At 56.1% G+C, this 25,566-nt stretch overlaps 2 protein-coding genes across 47 annotated transcripts in view; one reads left to right on the top strand and one right to left on the bottom strand.

Annotated features, from left to right (window-relative positions):
* Positions 1–14,136, top strand: part of SPTB (spectrin beta, erythrocytic) — a 141,708-nt gene extending 127,572 nt beyond the window's left edge. For all 4 annotated transcript variants that reach the window (XM_013978290.3, XM_084969428.1, XM_021099376.2 and 1 more), the window contains 4 exons: positions 7,958–8,217; positions 10,465–10,638; positions 10,894–10,936; positions 11,077–14,136. In XM_013978290.3, the coding sequence (XP_013833744.3) occupies positions 7,958–8,217; positions 10,465–10,638; positions 10,894–10,936; positions 11,077–11,244 (645 nt within the window). In that variant the 3' untranslated portion in view covers positions 11,245–14,136. The remainder of the gene's footprint in view (positions 1–7,957; positions 8,218–10,464; positions 10,639–10,893; positions 10,937–11,076) is intronic.
* Positions 14,137–15,857: 1,721 nt separating this feature from the next.
* The window catches only part of PLEKHG3 (pleckstrin homology and RhoGEF domain containing G3), a 47,173-nt gene continuing 37,464 nt past the window's right edge, over positions 15,858–25,566 (bottom strand). For 6 of the 43 annotated variants that reach the window (XM_084969442.1, XM_084969439.1, XM_021099378.2 and 3 more), the window contains 6 exons: positions 23,142–23,180; positions 22,675–22,694; positions 21,847–22,212; positions 21,270–21,383; positions 17,692–19,087; positions 15,858–17,239 (listed from right to left, as the gene is read on the bottom strand). In XM_084969442.1, coding sequence (XP_084825568.1) covers positions 16,506–17,239; positions 17,692–19,087; positions 21,270–21,383; positions 21,847–22,212; positions 22,675–22,694; positions 23,142–23,180 — 2,669 coding nt within the window. In that variant the 3' untranslated portion in view covers positions 15,858–16,505. Of the gene's footprint in view, positions 17,240–17,691; positions 19,088–21,269; positions 21,384–21,846; positions 22,213–22,674; positions 22,695–23,141; positions 23,181–23,630; positions 23,721–25,566 lie in introns of all 43 variants that reach the window. The other 37 variants (XM_084969447.1, XM_084969448.1, XM_084969446.1 and 34 more) reach the window with 11 other exon arrangements.

The raw sequence follows: 25,566 nt of genomic DNA, 5'->3' as shown, positions 1-25,566 counted from the left end.
CTCTGGGGTTGGCCTGGGTCTGGTGGCTCTCCTGCTGTCCCACATGTGGTCTGGTGTCGGTGCCCTGTAGAATAGAGCCGTGCGCTGTGGCTTCACGTCGAACTCACCACTAGTGCATGCCGCCTTCCTGCTTGGGGGAGCAGACGGGAGTGGATCAGGCGCCTGAACCCCTGTCTGGACCATGGCACATGGCCGCCTGCCAGCCCCGCCCGGTCCTCCCCTTCCCGGGTGTGTGCTTGTACACACGTGTGCACATGCAGGGACTGGGGTACCTCCAGTTCCACACCTTCTGCTTTGCCTCCATCCCCTCTTCCCTGTCCCCACGAGAGCATGTTCTGATTAAAAAAGCAACCTGTTACACAGGTAAGTGTGTAAGACTGAGGCCAAGCAGAAGACACGGGTGTCATGAACAGCAAAAGTCCTGGCGTGGAAATCAGGACGCTGAATTCTAGTCCTTAATTCTAGAAACTCTGTGCATGATTTTAGACCCATCACCTAAGCCTTCTGGGTCTCCTTGCCCTTAGAAAGCTCTCTCTGTGGGATTACAGAAAGTCCAGAACATTCCTTTATGTGGACAGTATCCCTAAGTAAAAAGAGGGTTGGGAGAGACAGGTTTTCTGACTTTCGTCATGTTCTCAGCTCTGAGGAACCTGCTCCAGTGGTCAGGTGCCAGCTGGTGTGAGGCTGGGGATGGCAGAAAGGTGGCAAAGGGCAGGCTGATTCCTTTGTGTCTGTTTGGGGAAGACAGGAATGTAGCGTTGGACCTTGACACCTGCCAAGGCCAGTGCCCTGAAGGTGGCCTGGGGGGCCTGCCATGGGCTGAGCCACCTCCACACCCTGTACCGTACGTGTCTCCCCTGCATCCTGGGCATGGCTCTGGGAAGGCCAGGGGCTCCTACTAAGCATCCTCATCTTCTAGGCTCTGGTACCTCAGACCCCACAGTGTACCATTGGTGTAAGATGCTGAGGTTGATTTCAGGGAGATGAAATGCTATTGCAGAGGATCCAAGGCAGCCCAGGCTTAGGGGCCCAAGCCAACAGGCCCTGGGACCTCTCTTGTGCACGCTGGCTGTTCCCTGGCCTCCGCTGGGAAGCACGGCCTGCTCTGGGAACACTCCTGATGGGGCTGCTGTGATGGCAAGAGTGCCACCCCTGGGAGGGATTGGTGCCACTAGGGGCTGTGACAAGAAAGAGTCTGCCTTCCAGGTTCACTGTTTGGGGCCATCATGCCCCCTCTGCCTCTGAGCCTCAGGCCTAGATTCCTCTGTGGTGCGGGGACCCTGGGGCGAGGCTGCTCCTGGGTGCCCTGGATTTGCAGGCCTTCATCAGCTTGTCAAGGAAAACTCCTTACCCCCGTGCAGCTCATGGATATCACTCTTCCCGCGACCTTCCAAGACTGCCTGCAGCTGGCTTCTCGGAGGGAGGACTGGGCATCTTATTAGGGACCAACAGGGGAGTCCAGACTCCTAGGGCCCTGGCCTCTCCTTTCCAGAGTCTTTTCAAGGTGGTTGTAGCTTCATGGAAATAACCAGCACTTGGGGACCTGAGGGATGGTGCCCGAGGGCCCAGCGGGCCCTGGGTTGTGTCAGGTCACCTTTCAGCCAATGCCTGGCTGGCTCCCAATTGCCGTCGCCCCCTTGGCAACTCCCCCCACCCCCTCTCCCACAGCAGCCTCCCCTGCAGGCAGCCTGCAGCTTTAATCCTCGGCCAGAGGCTGGGCTCTGAGGTCCTTGGAGGGAAGGGCCGTGGGTGTGGAGGCAGCAGCTGTGTTTCTTCTCGCCTGAGCAGGCTTTCCCAGGCCTTTCTTCCCTCCCCCCATGAGGCCGACCTGAGCTGCTGGTTCAGGCATTTTGCAGTGAAGGCAAATGGTGTGTTTGTCCGTAATGAGCAGACCCGGCCTGGAAAAAACGTCAGTTTCCCCATGACCCTGGGTGTGTCTGTCTCCCCAGGCTGCCTGAATCAGCGTGGCAGGGCTGCGTCTGCCTACTGTCTGGTGCAGCGCCTTGCTACTGCAGGCTCCTCAGAGACACTGGCTCTGGGCTCTTTCCGAACATCTGTCCGCCGCTGAGTGTGCCCAGCTCTCTCTGCTGTGGTCAGAGGAGATCTTCCTGGTCCCGCTGCTCCTAAGGTTCCTCCTGTGTTCATCTTCCAAGCTGTATTCAGAGCATCCCAGATACTGTTAGACCCAGGATGGGATTCCGTTCACATTGGAGGCATCTTGGAAATGGGGTTTGAAGCTGCCCCATTTGACTGTCGGGTGTCAGATTGGGATGGGGGAGTTGGTTTCTTCTCTTTTTAGTCTAATTCTGAATCACCAAGGAATCGAGCAGCTGCCAGCTCCTCCAGGGCAGGTACCCGAAGAGTCCACACTGGTGGTGGGAATGGTGAAGACAGCTCTCGAGGAAGCCTTGTTCTTTCCCCCAGGACAGCTGTGGACCAGGTCTCCCCTTCCAGCACGAGGGGACCTGCACACTCCCCCTTCTCTCCCCCTCACTTTACCTGGTGGTCTTCTGCTCTATGTCCCCTCCCATTGTCTTCCCAGGGGCCGTCTCAGACAGACAGCTGGGCCCTTGGGCATGGCACTGAGCCACTCTGCATCCCCACCCCACTTCTCATGAGATACCCTCACCATCCCTGCCACTAGCCCGAGGGACCCCTGCCTGCTCCAGTCTCAGCTCCTCCCATGCTCTTTTCTCTGTTCAGCAGCAGCGTCTCTCCATTCTCTCTTTAGGTTTAGGCATTTGTCTCTGCTCAGCCCAAATTTCCATCTCTTCATTTCTTTGTCTGCCCTCAACTCAACACACCATCTCTTTCTCCTCTCTTGCAAACAGCTGTCTTCCGAGCAGCCTTCCCAGCCTGTCTGCTGACAGCCCTTCTCACCCAGAGGACGAGAGCCCAGACCTCTGACACTGGGGGAGGCTGCAGAAGTCTCATGGGGCCAGCTCCCCCCATCCCGCAGTCTCACAGGGCCATTCGATTGCCTAAGGCATTCAACAGTAGGTCTTGGGTGCCCTCAAGCCTTTCTTCTGGCCCCTTCCAGAGTGGCTGTGACATAATCATGCTGCCTCAGTCGATCAACCATGTGTCTTATGGAAGCCAGACTCATCCCATTTAGACCATGAACCCCATCACCTAGGCCCTCTTCTCTGGGCAGTAGTACCACCTCCTTCTCTTGCAGGAGGAGCATAGGGACCACAGACAGATCCTCATCCTCAACCTTCCCTTCACTAGCCTTGTGGCTGTGCAAGTTACTCATTCTCCTTGACCCTCAGTTTCCCTCATCTGTAAAATGGGGTAGTGATACCCACCTCACAGAAAGGGCGTAAGGCTAAACAGAACACCTGGTAGATGGTTGTCTTCATTTTTCCTTTCATTTTCTTTCCATACCTCACTGCAGTCCTTCGTCTTTCTCTCTCTCTCTCTTTTTTTTTTTTTTTTTTTTTTTTTGTCTTTTTGCCTTTTCTAGGGCCGTTCCTGTGGCATATGGAAGTTCCCAGGCTAGGGGTCGAATCGGAGCTGTAGCTGCCGGCCTACACCACAGCCACAGCAATGCGGGATCCAAGCCGCGTCTGTGACCTATACCACAGCTCACAGCAGCACCGGATCCCTAACCCACTGAGCAAGGCCAGGGATCGAACCCGCAACCTTCTGGTTCCTAGTCAGATTCGTTAACCACTACGCCACGGTGGGAACTCCAGTCCTTCATCTCTTAAAGGAAACATCCTCTATAAGAATTCTAGCATCCATTGTCAACCCCCTCCTAAGCCAGTCTTCCCAGAGTGCCCCTCCCTGGAGACACACACCCCGGGCTCCATCCTTGCTGTGAGGGAGGCGGGCAAGACCAAGGCTAAGGTCGAACAGCCTCTGGGGTGCACCCTAATGCCCTGGTTCTCACTTATCGGCATTTCCTTTAGAGAGAAGTGCACTTGTGTTTCCTTGCTTGTTAATCATCTGGGTTCACTGAGCATCTTCTAGAACCTCCCAAAGACCCGGTTGGTCGCACTCCACGTTATTTTTCTCCGGGAAGCTGGAGAGTTAGTTGTCTGTGTGCTGCCCCTGCGCCACCTTCTGGCTGGGCCTGGAAATACACCTTCAACACCTTGGGTCCAGGTAAGAAATGTACCTATCCCACCCCTCTTTCTTAAACCCCCTTTGGGGAGGAGACCTCTGCCTGCTTCTCTCACCCAAGCCAGTTTCCTAGCAAGGCAGGCCCCTAAAAAGTCAAGCTTACAGGACTCTGCAAAGACTCTGGGGTGGCCATCCCCTATCCATCAGGATCTTAGGCCTCTGTGTTTGACTATAGTCCTGTGAAATCCTCAGAGGCTCTCTTGTCCATGCCCTTTCCTCCCTGGATGTCCCCCTATCAGCCAATGCTGCCTGTCCCCTACCTTCCTCCCATATTGTGATCCCAGCAGCCAGTACACACACCTATCTCAGATGCCACCCATGTGTCCCCCAAACCCTCAAACCAGAGAGCATGAGCTCCATGCTTATTCCAGGCCCCATCCCTGGGCTGTTCTGCCTCCCATTTAGGGTCTAGATTCTCCACCCACTCCAATTTGACACCCAGAATTTCCTCCGAATAGCTAGATCCTTTTTTCAGGGTCTTTCCATTCCTCTGGGTGATGGCTCTAGGCTAGGTTACCCCTCCATGGTCTAGGTATAATCTGTGCTTCTGATGACCCCAGGTCTTCTGCCAGATATCAGAGGAGAGAAGGGAGTCAGACCATCTCAGCTATGCAGGGCCTTTGGCGGAACCTGCTGGCCCCTATGGCCACACGAGTAGCCAGCACCCCCATCTGGTGCTCTGCTGTCCACAGAGCCCTCTGCCTGTCGGACAAGACAGAATCTGTATCAGAGCATAGTATGGGTTCAGGGGCAGCAGAACTGCCTCCCACCCCCACTTGCTTAGAAGATGGCACAAAGCACATTCACCCCTGGGACTGATAAAAGGACGGCCCTTCTGCCTAAATCATGCCCCCACCAAAACATGCCCCCCATCTTTCTTCTGTGTTCTCCAGGCCCCCCAGCCCCATAGGGAGAGAAGCTCTGTCAGCCCTGGGCCTGGGAAGCGGGGTAGTTCAGCTGCTGCCAAACACCTCCACCTCCCATCCTCATTCTTGACTCCCTGTCCTCAGGCCTTGCCTTCTGGAGAGAGGGGAGAGGGTGGGTTTTAAATTGTCTCTGAGTAGACAGTCAAGAGCACAGAAGAAATCTCTGCATACATTGAAAGACCCCCATGTTCCAAAGCCAACCCATGACCTGGCCATTTAACTTTTGATCACACTGGCCATGGCCTCTAAATGTCCCTGCCAGGGAATGTGGGTCAGGCACCCATTAGGAGGAGACAGAAGAAAGGTGAGATTAAGTTGAGTGGCAGTTCTGGAAAAATCCGTCTTCGGAGGAGAGTTCCCAAAAAGAAGGAGCATGGCAATGAAAGCATAGGAAGAAAATTCGAGCTTACAGACCCCTAGTAAAACCAGTCCTGGGAGAGTAGAGGCCAGGCAAGAGGGGCAAACATGACTACGAGGGTCTTAAGGCCCCGGCCCATCACCAGGAGGGGCAGCCCAGCCAGGGGCAGAGGTGAGGGATGAAAGGTTTTGTTTTCCTACTTCCCAAACTTTATGCCCAGGTCAGAGGGCTGGCCTGATTGGGTCCACAGAAGGACCCCAAACCCAGGCTCGCAGACCCATTCCTGCCACTCCCACTCTTCCTCCCTGGAGGGTGATCCAGGCAGGGCTTTGGGGCCTCCAAATCCTTGTGGTCAATTCTGGCTCATTGCTGACCCTCAAAGATATAAATACTGCAAGATGCATAAAGATGAGTGTTGGCCCAGCCACAACTCTCAAGGGGATCTAAGACAGAAAAAGATGAGAGCCCTAAAGATGTGATTAAAAAAAAAAAAAAATTCAGGGAGTTTTGTGGCTCAGGGGTTAAGGAACCTGGCTAGGATCCATGAGGATGTGGGTTTGATCCCTGGCCTCAATCAGTGGGTTGGGGATCCAGCATTGTCATAAGCTGTGGTGTAGGTTGCAGATGCAGCTTGGATCCCACGTTGCTGTGGCTGTGGCATAGGCTGGTAGCTGTGGCTCCGATTTGACCCCTAGCCTGGGAACTTCCCTATGCAGCAGGTATGGCCCTTAAAAAAAAAAAAAAAAAAAAAATCAGGCCTGTCCGAGTCTGGAGTGCATGCTCTTAACTGCCTCTGATATCTATTAGCTCTGTGACCGTGGGTAAGTCACTTAACCTCTCTGAGCACAGATTTTCTCATCACAGTGTTAGATGAGGGTAGTGGTCTCCAAACTTTTCCAGCCATCTTATCCTTTCTTTAAATGAGATCTTAGAGAAGCCCAACATAACTGTTCATTGAACAGTCCTAATTTTATGGGATTCAAATATGACTAGCTGTACCTTTCTTCCAACCCCTGCCTTCAAACATCTCCACTGAGCCTCCCCTTCCCATCCTTAGTGCCATCTCAGGCAGACCTGGGTCCCTTTCAGCTTGGTAAATAGAATAACCAGTCTGTTTCGGTTTGGAGCTTCAATCTGATGTCCAACCTGGTGCCCATATCTTCTCCTGTTCTCCATTTCTCTATTTTGGGTTTGACCCAAGGTCTGAAGGACCCACAACAGGAAACACAGGGTCTGCTCTTTTCTGGCTCCTCCCCAACACTCTTCTGGGCCTCCATCTTCAGTGGGGACAGGGAAGAGACAAGGAAGCAGTCTCTTTATTGCCTGGGGGTGGCTCTGGTTTTCCTGGGGCATTGATGCCCTTGGGCCTTCAGGTGTCCAGACACTGCCAACTTGGGGACCTACAAGACCCTTCCCATCTGGTGCTGTAAGGCCTGCAGCAGTCGGGCCTTGGAGACAGAGTTCTGGCCAGACGTCTGAAGCTAGGCTGCCTTCCTTGGTGCTCGTCTGGCACATCAAAGATGCACTCGTTCTTGCCCCAGCTGGCATTCTTGTGCTGCACCCAGAGGCTGCCTGCTCCTTGCTGCCCCAGTCTGCCGTGCCCTGTCTTCTGCAGCAGGCACAAAGGTGGACCAACCTCTGCACAAGGAGGTACCCAGCTGGGGCACAAGAAGCCTGCCTTCCCTTCTCATGGGCACTTGACAGCACATGGTCCCATTGGATGTCTTGGGCAGGGGCTGGGAGTGTCCTGCCCTCCATGGGGTGGTGTGGGGAGGTAAAAGCTGCAGCCTTTCCTTGGAGCAGCAAGTCCTCAGTTGGTGATTCGCCACCTCTGCAGCGCATTGAGTGCATGCAAAGCTTATTAAGAAATACCAATGTGCTGAGCCCACTCCAGGCCAGTTAACTCAGCATCTTTCGATGGGTCCTGGGCATATTTTGTTAAAGCTCCCAAGGTGACTGTAAAAGGCAGCCAGGGTTAGGAACCACTGCCCCTAGTCCCCACCAAATGAAGGGGGGCAGGACCTGAGAGGGGCTGGGTCTCCCTTTGGAAGGGGTGACGGGGAGACCAAGGGCCTTGTGCCCTTAGCTTTGGAGTTTTCGACACATTTGGAAAGTGACAGAAGAGTTCCTGCATCTTAGGGCAAATATTTTTCCAACCTATCTTAGCAACAGAATGCTTTTCTTCCTTTGAAATCTTGCCAGAGCCCAGGTATAATGCGTGTATTTGAGCCGAAGCGGGGGGGGGGGGGGCGCGTCTGGAGCAGGCAGCAAGCAGCATCGGAACCCCCCGGAGGAGAGAGAGCATCACGCAGGCCCATTCAGCTTACTCTGAGAACCTTCTGTTGCTGTGAGATTGGAGACAGGGAGTGTGGGTTTGGAGCCAGAAACAGCAGCAGCCTAGCAAAGCAGGCCAGGTGGAGGGAGGGCCCGGGGGAGCACAGGACAAAGGAGCCAGACTCAGGCAGGGCCCGCCGCCTTCCCAATTCTGCCACCCCTGGGTCCGAACCCCCAGCAAGGTGTGCCCCTCCCGTATGCCCCTGAGCAGGGGGAAGAAAGGCGGTGGCCTCAGGACCTGCAGCCGCCACCCCCACCAGGGCCGCAGGAGGAAGGGCAGGAGGAGAAATCCAGCGCAGATGAGAGGCCGGCCACGGAGCCCCTCTTTAAGGTCCTGGACACGCCTCTGAGCGAGGGCGAAGAGCCGACAACGCTGCCATCCCAGCGGGACCATGGGCACAGCGTGCAGATGGAGGGCTACCTGGGCCGCAAGCACGACCTGGAGGGACCCAACAAGAAGGCATCCAACAGGTGCGTGGGGGTGGGGCCGCAGGGTTGGGCACCACAGGGACTTCAGCAACAGAGCCTCGGTAACACAGGGATGTTTGTGGGCAAGGGTGCCCTCGGAACCAGCCCTGGGAGCTACTTGGCATGACAGGAGAAGGCCGTCTCCAGTTGGCGGTCCTGAGTTCAACTCCTATGACCTTGAACAAGTTACTCGGCCTCCCATTTGTAAAATGCGGGTGATGGGGGTAGCCTGCCTCTTCAGCGCAGATGCCATGCTTGGTGCCAAGCATGAACTCTGTGGACCCTAGCTGTTTTCATGCCAAGGTGGGGCAACAGGTAGGTCTTGGTGCTAACAGCACATCCTTAACCAAGTCTCACTTTCTACCCAATCTGGGCCCCAGTTTCTCCAGCCGTAAAAGAGGAGCTGACCTAAATGCCTTCTGGAGGTTCTCCCCAGTAACTACATGACCCTGAGGAATCCATTCAGAGACTGTGTCCTTTCCTGACCCCAAAGCAGTCATGTCCTTGGCTGTGGTCTATCCAGGGATGCCTCTACCAGGCAGCAGTCCAGGGTCCCAGGGAAACAAGCAGCATCAAAAGGTTGAAGGCAGCCCTCTTCCCAAGGCCAACTGGCAGCATAGAGAGAGCCTGTTCTGGGGGATACAGCAAAGCTAATCCAAAACATGGGGAATTCTGTGGTGGCTCAGTGGGTTAAGGATCCAACAGCGTCACTGCTGTGGCTCAGGTTCGATCCTTGGCCCCGGAACTTCTGCATGCCATGGGCGTGGCCAAAAAAATCATTCCAAAACTGAATTTGGGAGCCCAGCCACCTCGAAGAGGTTTGCTGCTTATAGGGAAAGTCTACAGGAAAGGAGAAATTAGCATTTATCAAGCACCTACTATGTGCCAGCTGTTATGTTAGCACTAGTAAAATCGTCACAACCGCGCTGTGATGATGTTTCCACTTCCCAGATGGGGAAACAGAGAAGTCATTTGTCCAAAGCAGGACTTTGAGCCCAGCTCCTCCTTAGCCACTGCTTTCCTTGGGCTACAAGCTCGGAGAAGGTGGTGAGAGGCAGAGGAAAGTTCCCTGAGCTGGTGTCAGAAATCTGGGCTTTGTGGAACGGCTCTGCAGCCAGCTTTGTACGGGTCACAGTCTCTTGGACCTTCCAGTCCCTCCTGCCTATTGGCCTGCTAGTTCTCCACCCTCCTGCCCTCAAAAGGGAAGAAGAGGAAGCCAAGCTTAATGTTCCTTGGCGCGCATTACTGTGAAGGAGCCACATGTTCCCCTTTCTCGGGGAAGAGCTCAGATGAGGCCACACAGGAGCTCGTGAGCCTGCTGGCCTCACCAAACGTTCCGGTCGAGAAGAGCCTTGATTTGCACAAATACGTTTCTTTAAAAAGTGCTCGTACTGTATTCTGATCATATATCATCAACAAAACAAAATATCCCTACCACCAAGACAAAACCCTGCTCTGTTCTGATATGCGAATCAAATATGCTAGTGGCTGTGGAAATGCTTTGAAAAGTTGTTTACACTGTTGGTCTTAGACTCGATAATTCTACTTCTAGAATATTTCCAGGTAAGATCAGAGTTATAGACAAAAGATTAAAGCATAAGAATGTTTATCATATTGCTCTGTAAGTTGTGGATAAATTTCCCAGTATGAAAAGATCTACCAATAAAGGGATTATTTATATATGTAATAGGAGACCATCGAGCTATTCAAACTCATTTTCAAGAAATACTTGAGGATATGGGGAATACTCAAGATATAAAAGGACATAAAACTGAATGTACAGTATAATCCAATTTGGCTATATATATGTGAATAGAAAAGACTAGAAGGAAATATCTAAAATGTTAACAATGGTAGTGGAATTACATGCAGATGAGTTTTATTTCCAAATTTTTAACAGTAACGTGTTACTATTGATTAGGGCAAAATTGGTATAATTTTTTTAAAATGATAAAGCTTAGAAATTGATTAGAGGGATGCAGTATCAGAACTGTAGGTGAGAAGTTCCCACTGTGGTACAGCAGATTAAGGATCCAGCATTATCTCTGTGCCCAACAGGGTTTGATCCCCAGCCTGGCACAGTGGATTAAGGATCTGGCATTGCTGCAGCTGTGGAGTAGGTTACAATGCATCTCAGATTTGACTCCTGGCTTGGGAACATTCCATATGCCATGAGCATGGCCAAAAAAAAAAAAAAAAAAGAAAAGAAAAAAAGAATTGTAGCTGACCTGCCTGTCTGTACCTTTGCAGGTCCTGGAGCAACCTGTACTGTGTACTCAGGAATAGTGAGCTGACCTTCTACAAGGATGCCAAGAACCTGGCCCTGGGGGTACCCTACCATGGGGAGGAGCCCCTGGCCCTGAGACATGCCATCTGTGAGATTGCTGCCAACTATAAGAAGAAGAAGCATGTCTTTAAGCTGAGGTGAGGCCCCAGCTGTCATGGCCCCTTCCCTGGTGACTTGATTTGGCTTAAGTGGCTGGACAGGGGCCCACTGTATGTGACCAGCTCCAGGCCTAAGGTGCCCCTCAGGGATTTCTCAGGGAGGCTGGTGGTCCTGATTTTTGCCTCTCTCAGAAGATGCTGTGCTGCTTGACAGGGTTCTGGGCAGGGGCAGGGGGTGCTGCGAGAGCAGGGGGCTCCAGAGATGGCCACGCAGGAACCCCTTTGTCCTCCTAGGCTGAGCAATGGCAGCGAGTGGCTCTTCCATGGCAAGGATGAGGTAAGTGCAGGGCTGCCCAGCCCAGACCCCCGCCAACAAAGGGGCAGGTAGAAGGGACCCAAGCACTTGACCTCAAGGCTCCCTCAGGCTCCTGGAGGCACCCCCTTCTTTGCGGGGGCCCTGACCCTCCCACCCTGCAGGAGGAGATGCTGTCCTGGCTGCAGGGCGTGAGCACGGCCATCAACGAGTCCCAAAGCATCCGGGTCAAGGCACAGAGCCTGCCCCTGCCCTCCATCACCGGCCCCGACGCCAGCCTCGGCAAGAAAGACAAGGAGAAGAGATTCAGCTTCTTCCCCAAAAAGAAGTAGCCTCTTGGGCGCCCCGCGGGTGGGGCCAGTGCGACGACGGGACGTGCAGGGCCGAGCGCCTCCCTCCTTGGTCGGGTCCTCCGCAGCTGCCTGCCGCCTGCCTGCTGTGAGTCGCCGGCCGGGCCTCGGGCCCCGCTGCACTGCAACAGCTGCCTGCTCTGCGCGCCCTCCGCCGCCGCAGCCCGGAGCCCCCTGCAGACCGAGCGCGGGCTCCAGGGCCGAGGCTCCCAGCGCTGCTGCTGCCCTCTGGGCTCGGCGAGGGAAACAGTCTTCGAGGTCCACGCCCTTCCCTCCCTGCCCCTCCCTGCCCTTGGCCGAGGGGCGCCCGCACACCCCCTCCCCACCCTGCCCCCCCACCTTGAGCCACACGAGCTGGAGAAGAAGGCTGATGGGCTTCCTCAGATGCTGCCCACTCCCAGAGCAAGTCGTGCTCGGGCACCTCCCACGAGGTCACAGCCAGGTAAGGGGAAGGGGATGAGGACTCTGGAAACGCCTGACCTGCCCCATAGGAGCGTGAGGAAGGAGGCTGGGCGTGGTTGTTCTGGGCCAGGGACTGCTGGGCACTGGGGCAGCACACGATGGCCTCTTCCCCACTGGGCTTCCTCAGACCAGGGACTCTCACCTCAGGGGCCACGGCATCCCCTTCTTGCTCCTCCTCCCACCAAAAGATGGGGGCACCCTCCAGGGTCTCTGGGTCCTGAGTGCCAGGGGACTGCCACTGCCTCTAGCATTCCTTGCTGCCACCACACGCAGTGGTGGGAACAGTAAGCTCTCAAGCCGGCCCTCTTTTTAAACTCGTTAAGGGTTTAGGGCTCAGGCCAGAAGGAGGCAGGTCTCCATGCTGCCTAAGGCTCCACCTGGCCACTCTGGGACCCTCCCCACCTCCCAGTTGCCAAACCAGCAATATCCCACTCAGACCCCTTAGGGAGACAGTGCAGGTCCCCAGATACAAGGTGGACACCCCAGGGCCTGGAGTAGAGCATCCCAAAGCCAAACACCCCAACGTTTCCTACCTACAGCTGGTCCCATCTGAGGGTGCTGGCTGGATAGACAGCAAAGTTCATGACCTGTCACCCTGGGGTGGCAAAGGTGGCCCTACCTGGGTATTATGACCCTCACAACAACTCCTGGATGGCTGGGACAAAGGCTGGGGCCAGAGCCATGAAGCTGTGGCACCCTTGCTCAGCTTCTCCTGAAGGTTCTGGCCTTCAGGCTTGGGTGGGGGCCACATGGGTATTTACCCCCCATCCCACCCCACCCCATCTCAAGCACAGCCACCAGGGGCCCTGCAACCTCTGTCCCCTGGGATAGCGTTCCTCTGCTGCTAAGATCAGACTTCTGGAGGGAAGAGGTACCACAGGGACTTTCTCTGCCACTCTGAAAGCAATACAGTTCCAGCCCAGCATCTTAACTGGGGTTAGGTCCAAAAGCGGGGTTAAGTTGCAGGCAGCAGCCGTTTCCCCTGAGCAGACCACAAAGGACCCTGGGGCCTGCAACTGCTGTTCCCATCACCTTCCCCATGGGAAGGAGCCTTAGACACACTGAGATGATCCCCCAGGAGTGGGTGAGGCTCAGGTAGAAACCACAGGCATAGGCATTCAGAGTTACTAGGTCTTCCTAGGAGCCCTTAGTGCTCGAGGTCAGTACCACTATGTCAACGGAAGGTACCTTCCGCAGCCAAGACCCACAGGAGACGTTCTCTCATTGAGCTGACAAGGGGCCCCACCTCTGAAGCCAGGTCCTCATTTGGCCGCTATGCATCTAACCCCGCTGCGCCCCCAACAGGGAACTTAATCCATCCCGCTCTCACTCGCCTCTCTACAGCTGGGAAACCAAGGCAGGGGGCAGTGAGGTGACAACACTCACCTGGCCGTATAGACGGCCTCTAGCGCATCAGAGGGCATGTCCTACTCCAGGGCTGATAGCATGTTCCTTGCTGATGGTGGCAAGAGTCTCCCTCAGCTAGTTCCATGGGCCAGTCGTTCGAGAGCCTGGGGGCCACCGTCTTCCACCCACTTGTGCCAAAGTAGCACCTGTAGGGAGGAATTTCAGCCAACTCCGCCATCCCAAGAAGGAAAGGACCTCACGGAAGAGCTAGGCTATCACCACGCCTGGGCCCCCGGACTGGGCAAGGGCAGCAGCTGCATGGGCCCCGCCAGCTACGGCCTGCACACGCCCCCCCCCTCATATCACACAGGCCCCAAGACACTCAGCCAACTGCACTGAAACTGCAGGCACCCCACTTTGGGACTCCGTGCCACGCTGGGGTGCTGGGGAGGCAGAGAGCTAAACCCCTGGTGCCCCGGCAAGGTTGGTTTGTTTCCCCTCCTCCATTTTCTACTTTTGCAGTCTTTAACAGTACCCCCCAAACTAGGTTGGCACAGCTCCAGTCCACACCAGCATACCAGGCTTCCTCCCCCAGGCGGTCAGAGGACGCTCCTTCTGGGCTTGGTCAGGCGGTCCCTTCCCTCTCGCCTTCCCCTTTGTCCCCTGGCCTCACTGACTGGTAGAGGGAGGATGGGTCAGTCCTTGGCTTCCCTCCCCCGACTAGCACCCTTACCAGGAGGCCTGGGGGAGGGGAGGGGAGGCTTCCCTGCCACCCCACTCCTCCTTTCTGCCCCTCAGAGGGCAAATAGAGTCCCCAAGGCTGGCCCTGGATCTCCCTCCTCCCTTCCATGGGAGGGGGCAGAGATCCAGAGGACCCGTGGCTCGGTCCTTGGACAAGCAAGCTCAGGGAGGATGCACGGGAGGAGGCGGCTGCAGAGACTGCAACCCTGTTGGGCACAGACCATGCAATCTGAGGCTGGGCCTTGTCCTCCACCTGCTCAAATGTGCTTCCACCGACCAGAGGACACCATTTACTAGTTTTTCTAATAAATCAATAATGCTCCATGTTTCTGTTTCTTATTCTGGACTATTTCCCTTTGCACGGGGCTAGGGAGGGCTGGTTGAGTGAGCAGGGGGTAGGGAGAGAAATGTGTCCACAGGACCACCGTGGAGACAGAGGGAAAGCCAGAGTCTCTGGCTTGTCCCTGGAATCTTATGGGAACAACTGCCTACATCCAGGTCCTATGCGTCACTTGAGACCATGAGAAATGCTCGCTTATTCATGCATTCAGCCATCCCGAGGGCCTGCTGCAGGCCTTTCCCCATGGATCTCAGTCCTCACCGAACAAAATCTACACGCTTGGGGTTCACCTCCGGAGGGGCAGTTTCAGTGGATCTGAGTGGATGAAACCCAGGCATCGGCATTCTTCAAAACATTCCCTCCCCTGGTGGTTCTAATGGGCAGCCAGTGGGAACCAGTGAGCTGGTCCAAGGTTCCCAGGTATACCAGCTGGCTGTGTAAGGGTCACCTGGGAAGGCGTCCACTACTACTTCCCGGCCTGGCGTTCTTACCCTTTGAAGAGTCTGAGTCAGAGAGCTTGAGGAGCAACAGCGCATCCATATCCAGTTCATAGAGGAGGAAAAGCAAAGGCTCGGGTGACCCAGCCAAAGGCAGGGCTGGGTTGCCTTGACTCTCACTCTAGTCTGTGGTTCCTTGTCATAACCAGACTTGCCTGGTAGGAGCCAGCTCTCTCCTCGGCGACAAGTGCAAGTGGCCATAGACCATTCAGGGCAGCTGGGAGAACAGGCTTTGCTTCTACTCAGGAAGGGCCTGCACAGAGTTCCTAGCATGGCGCAGCCGTAATGAATCCGACTAGGAACTATGAGGTTGCGGATCTGACCCCTGGCCTCACTCAGTGGGTTAAGAATCCGGCGTTGCCGTGAGCTGTGGTGTAGGTCACAGACATAGCTTGGATCTGGTGTTGCTGTGGCTGTGGTGTAGGCCAGCAGTTACAGCTCCAATTGGACCCCTAGTGTGGCCCTAAAAAACAAAAAAAGGAGGGGGGGCCTTGCCTCTGATCTTCCCTTGACCTTATTAGACTCAGCAGACCCATCTTCAGGCTGGGTCTGTCCTCCTAGGCCAGAAGACCTGGAGGACAGCTCCACCACCTGGCCCCACAGCCCCACCTCTCCCAGGCCAGGACAAACAGAGGAACAAGCTGGTCTACAAGGAACAGGGGCAGAAAAGCCAGTTAGAAGTAAGGAGGTAATTCCACCCCTTTTTACACAAAGACCCGTTTGAGAGTGGGCTGAAGACTGAAGCTGCACCCCAGAAAACATATACTTGTATTCCTCACCCAATACTGCAAAGCCACCTAAGACATTTCTAGGCTCCGTGTTTAGAATCCTTGCCTCCTAGGTTATCTCCTGGGAACTAGAGAGAAGAAAAGGCACCAGACACAGAAACGATGGCCTGTTGGAAAAATATTCTCCCCCCACTCCACCCCACCCCTTTCAGTCCAACACCGGCCCTTGGGAAAAAGAGCGAAAGGCTGGCATGGTGTCCCCGACCTCACCCCAGACAGGACGCGAGGCTGAGGGTCAAGAGAAGTCCATGGGAATAGAAGTTGCAGAGGACAAGCCCCCTCCTGCACATCCTGCTGCCCCAGCTCCCCCAGCAGCACCTGCTGCCCTGAGCTTCCTGGAAGCAACCAGTCCCACCTCCCGAGACAGCGGGATCGGCTGGCACGACCCAGCCAGACCCCAGTAACGAGGCCACACACAGGTTGGTTGGTCAGCAGTGGTTATTACACCATTGGCAAATAACAAAATGTGTGTACATGAGTGACAGCCACAGGGCCAGCGAGAACCCACAGGAGTACCTGAACGAGTCTAGGACATTCTTCCTGGGAGGGGGAAACCACACACATTCATACGCACGCGCACACACGTGGGCATCCTGACATACCACGGGATGGAAAGCAATAAATTATGGGCCTCATTCCTGCCTGGATCCTAAGAAAAGGCACAGTTAAAGATCAAAGCCTCCCCAGGCCACCTTCCTGGGTGTCCCCTGGGCGGGCCCTTGGTCTGGCAGCGGCCAGGCGACGCTGGAGGCCTGAGCAGGGCTTGCTCTTCCTGGGAAGAGATGAGCTTAAATATTGGGCTTCTTACCAGAGAAGAACTATATACAAGGGAAGCGGCCACACTGGCCTCAGAGGGAAAAGGGGCTCATCCGGGCCGGTGGCAAGTCACCAGCGCATTCACAGCAGGTGAGGACCCTCGCTGGGTATACCAGGGCCCTCTCCCGGGGGTGGCCTTTCGGAGGGCCCTGGGTGGAGCTCGGGTGAGCAAGGTAAGCCCAGGCTGTGGGCAAGGATGCCAGAGTTCCCTCCCATCTCTCGGCCTGGCTGCTCCCTCCCCAGGCCTCAGTGTCAACCTGTGGAGTTCAAGGCTTGGAACTTCTCCCTCAGGCTCCTCACTCTGCCCAGCTGGCTTGGGTCCACTGGGTCCCTGGGACTCTCGTCCTTAGACCGACATGCTGCGGACTCCTGGAACTCCTGGCCCTGCCCCACCAGGGCGGCTGGTGAGCTCAGTCCCTGCCCGCCCGCTGCCTCCAGCCCTGCTGCAGGGCCGGGCAGGGGCCCCTTCTCCATGACAATCACCCGCCGGTTATCCTCCAGGATGAGGTCCGCAGTGACGTACAGGGTCTCCTCTTCGGCCAGCCGGCTTGGGGGCGACCCCCCAGGAGGCTGGGGCTCAGCAGCCTCCGGGCCTGCAGGGCTCCTCCTGGTGTTCAGGCTGCCGCAGCGGCCCACCCTGCCCGAAGGAGGCGGCTCCACCATGTTCTCCGGCAGCGAGCGGCTCCGGTTGACGGGCAGGCTGTGGGGCCGGCTGCCCTTGGTCTGGAGCACCTCATCATGGGAGGCATACTTGGAGCAGAGTTCTCGGACGTCGGGCCAGTGGAAGGTCTCGGTGTCGAAGGGGCTGAGGGGGCTTCGGGGCAAGGGCCAGGCTCCTGGAGAGGTGGTCTTCGGGCTGGAGGCTGAGGGGCTGAAGGAGAAACGCCGTGGCGACGTCTCCCTGGCAGAGCTGGGCTTGGGCGGGCTGAGCTCCTGGACCACGGGCTGCTCGTGGTTGAAGAGAGACAGCACGGGCTTCCTCTTACCTGCAAGGAGAGAGCGAGCTCCCTGATCCACTGCAAGGGAGGGAGCGATGGACACGAGGGCTCTGAACTGGCTTCAAACCTCCTTTCCAGGCAAGCCTGGTGGTTGAGGTCTTGGGAGGGATGGGAGAGAAATCTCATTTACCATCCATGGCCCCCTGATCAAAGGGAAATGGGAAGAAGGAAGAAAAGGCAGGGGATGGGGACCAGGAGTCAAAGGAGGAGATAAGAGCTTCTGCTTTCCTGGAAAGGAGAGGCCCAGGGCCACATTCCTTCCAAAGGTCTCTGCTCCAGAAGAAGGGCTTGGCTTGGGGTGTTAGACCAGCTCAGGGCTCACACCAGGCCCCCCTTTTGGTAGGGGTCCTTTAGGGGACACTCTCCCAGAAGCCAACTGCTAAAAGGCGCTTCCGCCCTAGTTTGCAGGAAGAGCCCCCTCCCCAACCCCCTTGTCATACCTTTGCCACCCAGTGGTGCTCCAGCCTCCTCCTGCAGCTGGGGGTTGGTGGAAGCCACCTTTTCCCACTGCAGCGGTGGCCTGGCTGTCACCGACTTGCTCTTGATTCGGAGGCTGTACTGGCGGGCCAGCTGGTAGACCTTGTTCTTGACACGCTCACTCACATGGCTGTCCATCACATGGGAGAGCTGCAGGATGCGGGGGTGCAGCGGGGTCACCAGCTCCCCCTGGGTGCCACTGCTCAGCTCCTTGACCAGCTCTTTCAGCTCCCGGGCCAGGTGGGCCGCGCTGGGCGGCTCGGTCGGGGAGGCGCTCTCTGGCGAGATAGCAGCCGACTCCTCGGTGATGGCCCCCAGCTCGTGCTCCTCCAGGATGAAGAGGGGCTCGTGCAGGTCAAAGCCATTGGCCTGGCCTTGGCCTGGCCCCTTCCCAGGGCTTCCCTTGGGGGCCTCCATTCCCTCCCAGATCTTCACAATTTCTGAAGATGGGCGGAACTCGGCATCGGTGATAGGAGCTGGGTCCCCAGTACCAGTCTGGCCTGGTCCTGGGTGGTCAAAGAGGGCCCACGAGGCCGCCCGGGAGCCCACCTGTCTCTTATGCCTCAGCTGAGCCATCGGCTCGGGGTCCGGCCTGGGAAGGCTGTTGATTCTGGAGACTGAGTTCCTCACCAGCCCTTTGGGGATGAAGGAGAGGCTCTCCCGGCGCCGGACGCTGAAGCCGGCATCGTGGTGCTCTGCGTTTTCATAGTAGCTCTTGATTTTGTCCAGCAGCTGCCGGTCTCGGGAAGAAAGCTTCGATTCCTTCTTGCCAGAAGACCTGTCTGGCTCTGCTGGGCAGCCTGGGCTCGGGGGCTCTGTCCCATTGACAGAAGGTTCACTCTCTGAGGCCACCCCCGCACTGATGTTCGCTTCTGGGGGGAGCTGAGAGTCCAGAGAGTCTGTGGTGCTGACACACGGAGCCGGGCCCTTCTCACTGTCCTCTAGGCTGAGCACACTGCTGCTCCGGCTGGTCAGCCTCGGGGTCCCGAAGCCACTAGACTTGCCGTCCTCCAGTGCCAGGCTGCTCCGCCGAGAGAAGCTGCTAACGAACCGCTCAGCAATGACGCTGGCCTGGTCCAGCACAGAGGGAGGCAGAAGGCTCTCGGGCTCATGGGTGGCCCCTATCTCCTCCTCCTCCTCCTCCTCACTGCTCAGGGCCTTAGGGTCCTCGGTGCTCTCAGCCACCATGAAGTCCACTATGTCACCAGGGGGGTCCAGTCCCAGCAGCAGCTGGTGGGCATCAAGCTGCATTTCCAGGACCTCTGGAGCCTCTGTGTCTGAGGCCATCTCCTCAGTGCTGGGACCTTCCATGGCAGCAAACACCTCCTGCTCTGTCCCAGACTCAGGGTCTGGCTCCACCTGGGGCAGCACAAAGACCTCATATGAGCCAAAAACCTCCCTCAAGTGACCTGCTGAGACATACAGGGACAGCACCGTCTGCTCAAAGCCTAGTGAGAGGGGTCTGTGGTTTGGGACTAAAGGCTATCAGAACAAGCAGGCATCAAGATGGGGGTGGCAGGTCCTTGGGGAGAGGAATGTGATGATGTCTCTTCGTCACCCTGCAGCTGGGGTGCTGGGCCCACATTCAAGGAAAACGCCAGGAACGCAGGTGGGCTAGAGTGGAGGCACCTCTCAGTGGCAGCCTGCCTGGGAGCTTCAGGGACAAGGTGGGAACATGCAACACGGGGTCACAGCCAAGGCACCAGGACTCCCCTGACTGATGGTGAGGCAGCCCCCTCAAGCCCTAGAGGCTTCCCACTTGGGGGCTGTTCTGGGTTGAAGCCCAGGCCCGAACACCGTGAAAGGCCATTCCAACATCACTGATGAGCCAGGGCCACCCGTGGGGCTCAGAGTCCAGAGGACAATAGGACCATGTGCAGGAATCCTGTCAGAGGGTAAAGATGGGGACCTGGCTGCTACCAGCCTCTGTCCCTGTGCACGACTCCACAAGTGCCCAGAAGGTGGCAAGGAAGGAAGCAAAGCTAACGACTCCCCCCCACCCCTTTTTTTGGGTCTTTTTAAGGCCACACCCGTGGCATATGAAGGTTCCTAGGCTAGGGGTCAAATCGGAGCCATAGCTGCTGGCCTACACCAGAGCTCACGGCAATGCCGGGTCCTTAACCCACTGAGCAAGGCCAGGGATTGAACCTGCATCCTCAAGGATGCTAGTCAGATTCGTTTCCACTGAGCCAAGACAGGAACTCCCTGACAACTCCCTCTTGACCACCTCGAAAGTCATCTGAGTCATAAAACTGGCCAGAACAGGGCCACATCCCAGAGGGGTCTTTAGGGAGAAGACAAGACCACACTGAGGCTGAGGAACCAGACCTGATTCCAGTCACTCTAGTCTGCAATCCACAGAGCGGGACCCAGGAGCCAGGCCTGCACTCTCCAACCCAGGGGCCACCAGACACACTTGGTTCCTGAGCTTCTGACATGTGGCTAGTCCCATGCTACAAAAACTTCATACCAAAAAGTACAAAACACTTCATGAATAGCTTTTTAATAATGACTACATGTTTGAATATATGGGGTTAAATAATTATTTAAGGACGCTACTAGAAAATCTAAAATCACACAAGGCTTATATTCTATTATAGCTGGATGGTACCCCCTAAACTCTTTTCCAGTGTCACCAGGGCTTCTCAATCGCCGCCCAGGGGTTTGGCCTCATGAGTTTTTCTTTTTTCTTTCTTTTTTTCCTTTTTAGGGCTGTACGCGCAGTATATGGAGATTCCCAGGCAGGGAGCTAATTGGAGCTACAGCTGCTGGCCTGCGCCACAGTCACAGCAACGCCAGATCTGAACCACGTCTGCAACCTACACCACAGCTCACAGCATTGCCGGATCCTTAACCCACTGAGAGAGGCCAGGGATCGAACCCACAACCTCATAGTTCCTAGTCGGATTCGTTTCCACTGTGCCACGACGGGAACTCCCACATGAGTTTTTCTTTATAACTCTGGGAAAGAACTCAAAGGACTCTGTTCCACGCAGGCCAGACAGTGGGGGCAGGGAGAAAAACTGTAGGCTTGTGGCTCACAGACCCAAGTCTAATCTGAGCTCTGCCCCTCAGATGCTGCCCATGTCACCTAACCTCTCTGAGTCCCTCTCTCCCTGCTAGAGCTGGTACAGGGAGCAGAAGGAAGAAAGAAAATATCAGGCAAGCAGGAGGTATTCAGTAGATACCAACACGCTTCTCCTTTGCAGGTGGGTCAGGCAGGATTGAAATGTCTGGCATGCTAGCAGCACAGGGCCTTAGGCTCTAAGCAAGAGGGCCTGGCCAAGGGGACCTAAAATCTGGTCGTTTGCATTATACTGTGTTCCTTAGCAAGAGAATGCACCTACCCAAAGGAAGGGGCATCTTTATCTAATTCACAATAAGAGGCTGTCTGTCACCAAGCTATGTGCCCACAGGCCAGATAGGCTTCCTGAGGACGTGGGAGCCTCCCTGCCCCCAGGGGCCCAACAGGAGAGCCCATGAGATCGGGGCTCAGGTTCCTCTATGCTATCCTCCTTCTGCCTGCTGACCACTCACTCACCTCTGGCAGGGAAGAGACGGACTCAAAGCTCAGGAACTTCTCAGCGGTGGTTGGAGACCGGCTGCTGGGCCTTCTGTAGCTCTTAGGGTCTTCAGACTCCCTGCGCCCCTTCCCCTGCAGCAAGCAGAGGGCAGTCGTCAGCTCCCAGGACAACCAGGGCCTGGTCCCTTCTACATCCCAGCCCTGGCAGCACCTCTTGAGCCCCAAGGGGGATTGGGCTGCACTGAGATCCAGCCTTGGACCTGAGCCATTCCAGAGTCAGCCTGAACTGCCAGGTCTGGGGGACTCAGAGATCCCTGTCAGGCATGTGGCCTGGCTGTGGGTTGGCCTCGCCCCCCTCCCCCACCCCCACCCCATTAATCATGCTCATTGAGCAGCATGCTGGTTAGCACCCAGGACTGGAACAGCACATGCCAGGGGCTCACCAGGGCGTGACAGCGAGCGAGGGGTTATGCTGATGGCAGGAATGAAGGAAGAAGGACGGAGGGGTGAGAAGGGCTGGGGAAGGGACTCTCGGATGGGCATGCACGTGCCAAGGAGCATGCAAGGAGGAGGGGAGATCAAAGAGACACCTCACCATAGCGCCCCGGGAGAAAAGTAAAGCGTTGGCCCGATAGTGCCAGCAGTGGAGGGCGGCCAGTAGGGAGCTGGCAAAGTCGGCTACCTGCTCCGCCACTGCCAGGCTCTCCTCCTCCTCCTCCTCCTCCTCCTCCTCCTCCGAGCCTGGGGGCTCTGGCCTGGCCCCCTTCTCGCTGCCTTCATGCCCTGCCAGGTCCTCCAGAGAGACCTGAAAGGCCTGTTCCTCCTCCTCCTCCTCCACCACCTCCTCCTCCTCCTCCTCCTCCTCCTGTTCCTCCCGGGCAGCCCCTTCAGCCTCCGACGGCAGGCCCCCAGCACGGCGGGGCTGTCCAAAGTCCAGGAGAGTGCCAACACTGCCCGCGTGCTGTTTGGAGCACAAGGCCCCTTCGTGACAGGCCTCTGGGCAACCCCCCTCCTCCTGCAGCAGCCGGGGCTGGGGAGGCTTCACTGACAAAGCCACGTCTAGCTAGACCCCAGCCCGTTTCCACTGGGCTCCAGTGAGGAGTAGCGGGGGCGGGGCTCAAGGTGGGAAGCTGAAACTGGGATCTGGTGAGGAATCGGGACCCAGGGAGAGCTGCCCGCCCCAGAGAGAGGGCAAAATGAGAGGATCCGGGCCGGACGAGCACCACCAAGAGGCCACCCCAGGAAAAGGGTCCAGAAGGGCCCTGGGCACTGGTCACGGCTTATTCATCTCCGCGACCCTCATGACAGAGCCTGGCACATAGTAGGTGCGTGATGGGTGCCTGCTGAATGAATGAAGATGGTGGGGACTAACCCGAGCAGTGCCCCAGCCTGTCCAGCCAGTGCTCTCTTCCCCTGGCCTTACCTTCATTCCTGCTGCTCTGGCTGCTCCACCACCGTCGGGTCCCAGCACACGGGTGGGGGCGAGGGGGAGAGGGAGGGGAGATCAGTAAGCAGGAGAAAAAAAAAACCCTTTCTAGAGGCCTGAGGCTCAGAGTCCCCTGGGGAAGGCTCATCGGGGGCTCCTGCTCCCAGAACCCTCACCTGGTCTCCTGGGCTTTCAAAAGGAATGATCGACAGACAGGAGCCGGGGGTGCAAAATAGCACGGTCCCCTGCTCCTGCTATTACCCCAGGACAGGGAGGCAGGGTGCGAGGTGTTGGGGGAGAGCCCAGACAGCAAGGGATGAGGCCCACTTCCAGGGAGGACCAGAGGCAGAATCCCCTCTGAACTGTTCTCGACACCCCTACCCTGCTGGTCGCCTGCCCCCGGCCTAGAGCTCACCTTAAAGGGGACAGGGAACGGCTGTCCACCCCTCCCCTCCCACCCTCACCTTTCTCGCTGAGTTGTCTGAGCAGGTGCCTGGATGGCTCTGAGGAGGAAAGTGAATGGGCAGAGTCAGCGCAGGCCTGAAACAGCCCTGCCTGACCCGAGGTCCCATGCTCGCAGCGCACTGGCCCATCACCAGCTCAAAGTCCACTCCAGCCAGGCAGCCCCCACCTCCCCCACCACGGCCCAAAGGCCTGAGCAAGGCTGCCCTCATGCCTGAGCCACTGCCATCCAACCCAAAGGAATTCCACTGTTCCGACGGCCCCCAGAAGCGGCACTGCCCATCATCCCCGCACGAGTGCACCTGCCCAGGGCCCTAGGTTCTGGAGCCAAAGCCCCGTGCCGTCCCCTTCACAATAACTAGCCTCTTGGGGGGGGGGGGTCCCGGCTCCACTTCAAGCCCCACCCTCCCCGCACCGAGCACATCAGCGCCTTGGCTACACCCAATGCCAAGCCCCTTCACAGCACCCCGGCTGGAAAGCAGAGGTCGCACCCGACTTTCTACGGCCCTTAAGGCCTGGCATCACGAAGCCTCGCCGCCCGCTGGGGAGTGTTGCCCGGCTGAACAGAGGCTGACCAGGCTCTGAGGACAGAATACAAAACACATCCATTAGGCTGATGGTATGTATCAGCACCTCGTACCCCAGCCTTGCTGGGGGGACAGACCGGGGGCAGAGACACAAAGACAAGAGGATTGTCTCAAGAAGTAACCTCTCTACAGAGCCTTGCCCTTCCTCAGCCCATACTGTCCTTGACCACGGGGTGCTGTACACTTGGAGCCAGAAGGAAAGTCTAAGGAGTCTTGGCTGTTCCTGGACAGGAGAGCATATTGAAGAACTTGCTTTCTACTGACATGCACAGTGTTTCCTTTGTCTATATCATTGTAATCACTGTAAAAAGACATCCAATTGTTTTTGTTGTTGTTGGGTTTTTTGCCTTTCTTTTCTTTTTTAAGGGGCCACACCCACAGCATATGGAAGTTCTCAGGCTAGGGGTTTAATCAGAGCTGCAGCTATTGGCCTACATCCCACGGCCACATCAACAAGGGATCCGAGCCAGGTCTGCCATCTACACCACAGCTCACGGCAACGCCGAACCCCTGACCCACGGAATGAGGCCGGGGATTGAAGCCACATCCTCATGGATACTAGCTGGGCTCTTAACCTGCAGAGCCATAACAGGAACTCCCATCCAATTGTCTTCAAAGTGAGAAATACAAAAATGTTTGGGAGTTCCAGTTCGTGGCGCAGTGGTTAACGAATCTGACTAGGAACCATGAGGTTGCGAGTTCGATCCCTGCCCTTGCTCAGTGGATTAACGATCCGGCGTTGCTGGATTCGACCCCTAGCCTGGGAACCTCCATATGCCGTGGGAGCGGTCCAAGAAACGGCAAAAAGACAAAACAAAAAAATACAAAAATGTTCGACCCTTTCATTTTAAAAGCTCGTAATCAAGAATATTTAATAAGTGACATGTGATGACAACGGCACATTCCAGCTGCCTGGCAGTAGGAAGCTGAAAAGGCCCTGAGGCAGTGAGAGTAGTCAGTAGGCTGAGACCACTCAAGCACTTGCACTGGCCTGACTTCTCCCTCTCAGTGACTTGCTGGCCTGATTTTACACACACTTCTCTTACATTCAATAGATTCATTTCTAACAGAAGAGGGAAGAAGGAAGGGCTACTACAGAAAAGCACCCTAAGACTGATGAGAAGGAACGCTCTGCAGTGTAAACATGGACAAACACCTCAAGGCCGGCTGTCTCTACGGCAACCTGCAGCCCCACCTCCTCCAGGGACCCCAGAGAATGGAGCCCATTCACTCGCCACAGAGATGCTGCTGCGCCAACTGCAGAAAAGAAAAGTTGAACTGCGTGGCCTCCTCTAATGTAAAAGGATCGTGCATGTGGGGCATGTTTTAGAAAGACGTCCGGCTCATGAGAGTTCACACTAAAACACGGAAACATACTAAACTCAACCCTTTTAGTTTTTACAGGCTAAAATCTGAAACGGCTCATTTCCTCAGTGCCTTGCTTGCTGCAGTTTGGATGCTGATGTTATGACAGGTGGTATTACTATTACCACCCGTATCACTTACTGAAAACCTCCACGTGCCAGAAGCTTCCAATTCAAAACTACAGCAAGTTAAGAGGGAAAGTTAGAGGGACAGGAGATTTATAGGAGAAGAAAGGAGAAGGAACAAAGAGGGCGAGATGCTTAGGAAGTAATACCCACCCACCCCCGTCCCGAATGGGGGCTTTTAACACATGGCGCTATAGAACTTTGCAACCATGGCCAAGTGTGCCTAGGGTTTGAGATCCATTGGGAGTAACATAAACAAAACAAAAGCACAAACGCTTTCCAGAGATAACTCAGCTCCATCCTCCAGAAGACCAAAGCCCATATGTCAATCCACACAGCAGTTCAGGGAA

Source organism: Sus scrofa, chromosome 7 (genome assembly GCF_054392235.1).
Source record: "Sus scrofa isolate SSC_HxYL_T2T_F1_AM1 chromosome 7, Sscrofa_HxYL_maternal_Yorkshire_Landrace_v2.0, whole genome shotgun sequence".
NCBI lineage: Eukaryota > Metazoa > Chordata > Mammalia > Artiodactyla > Suidae > Sus > Sus scrofa.
This window is presented reverse-complemented; position numbering and strand designations above follow the sequence as displayed.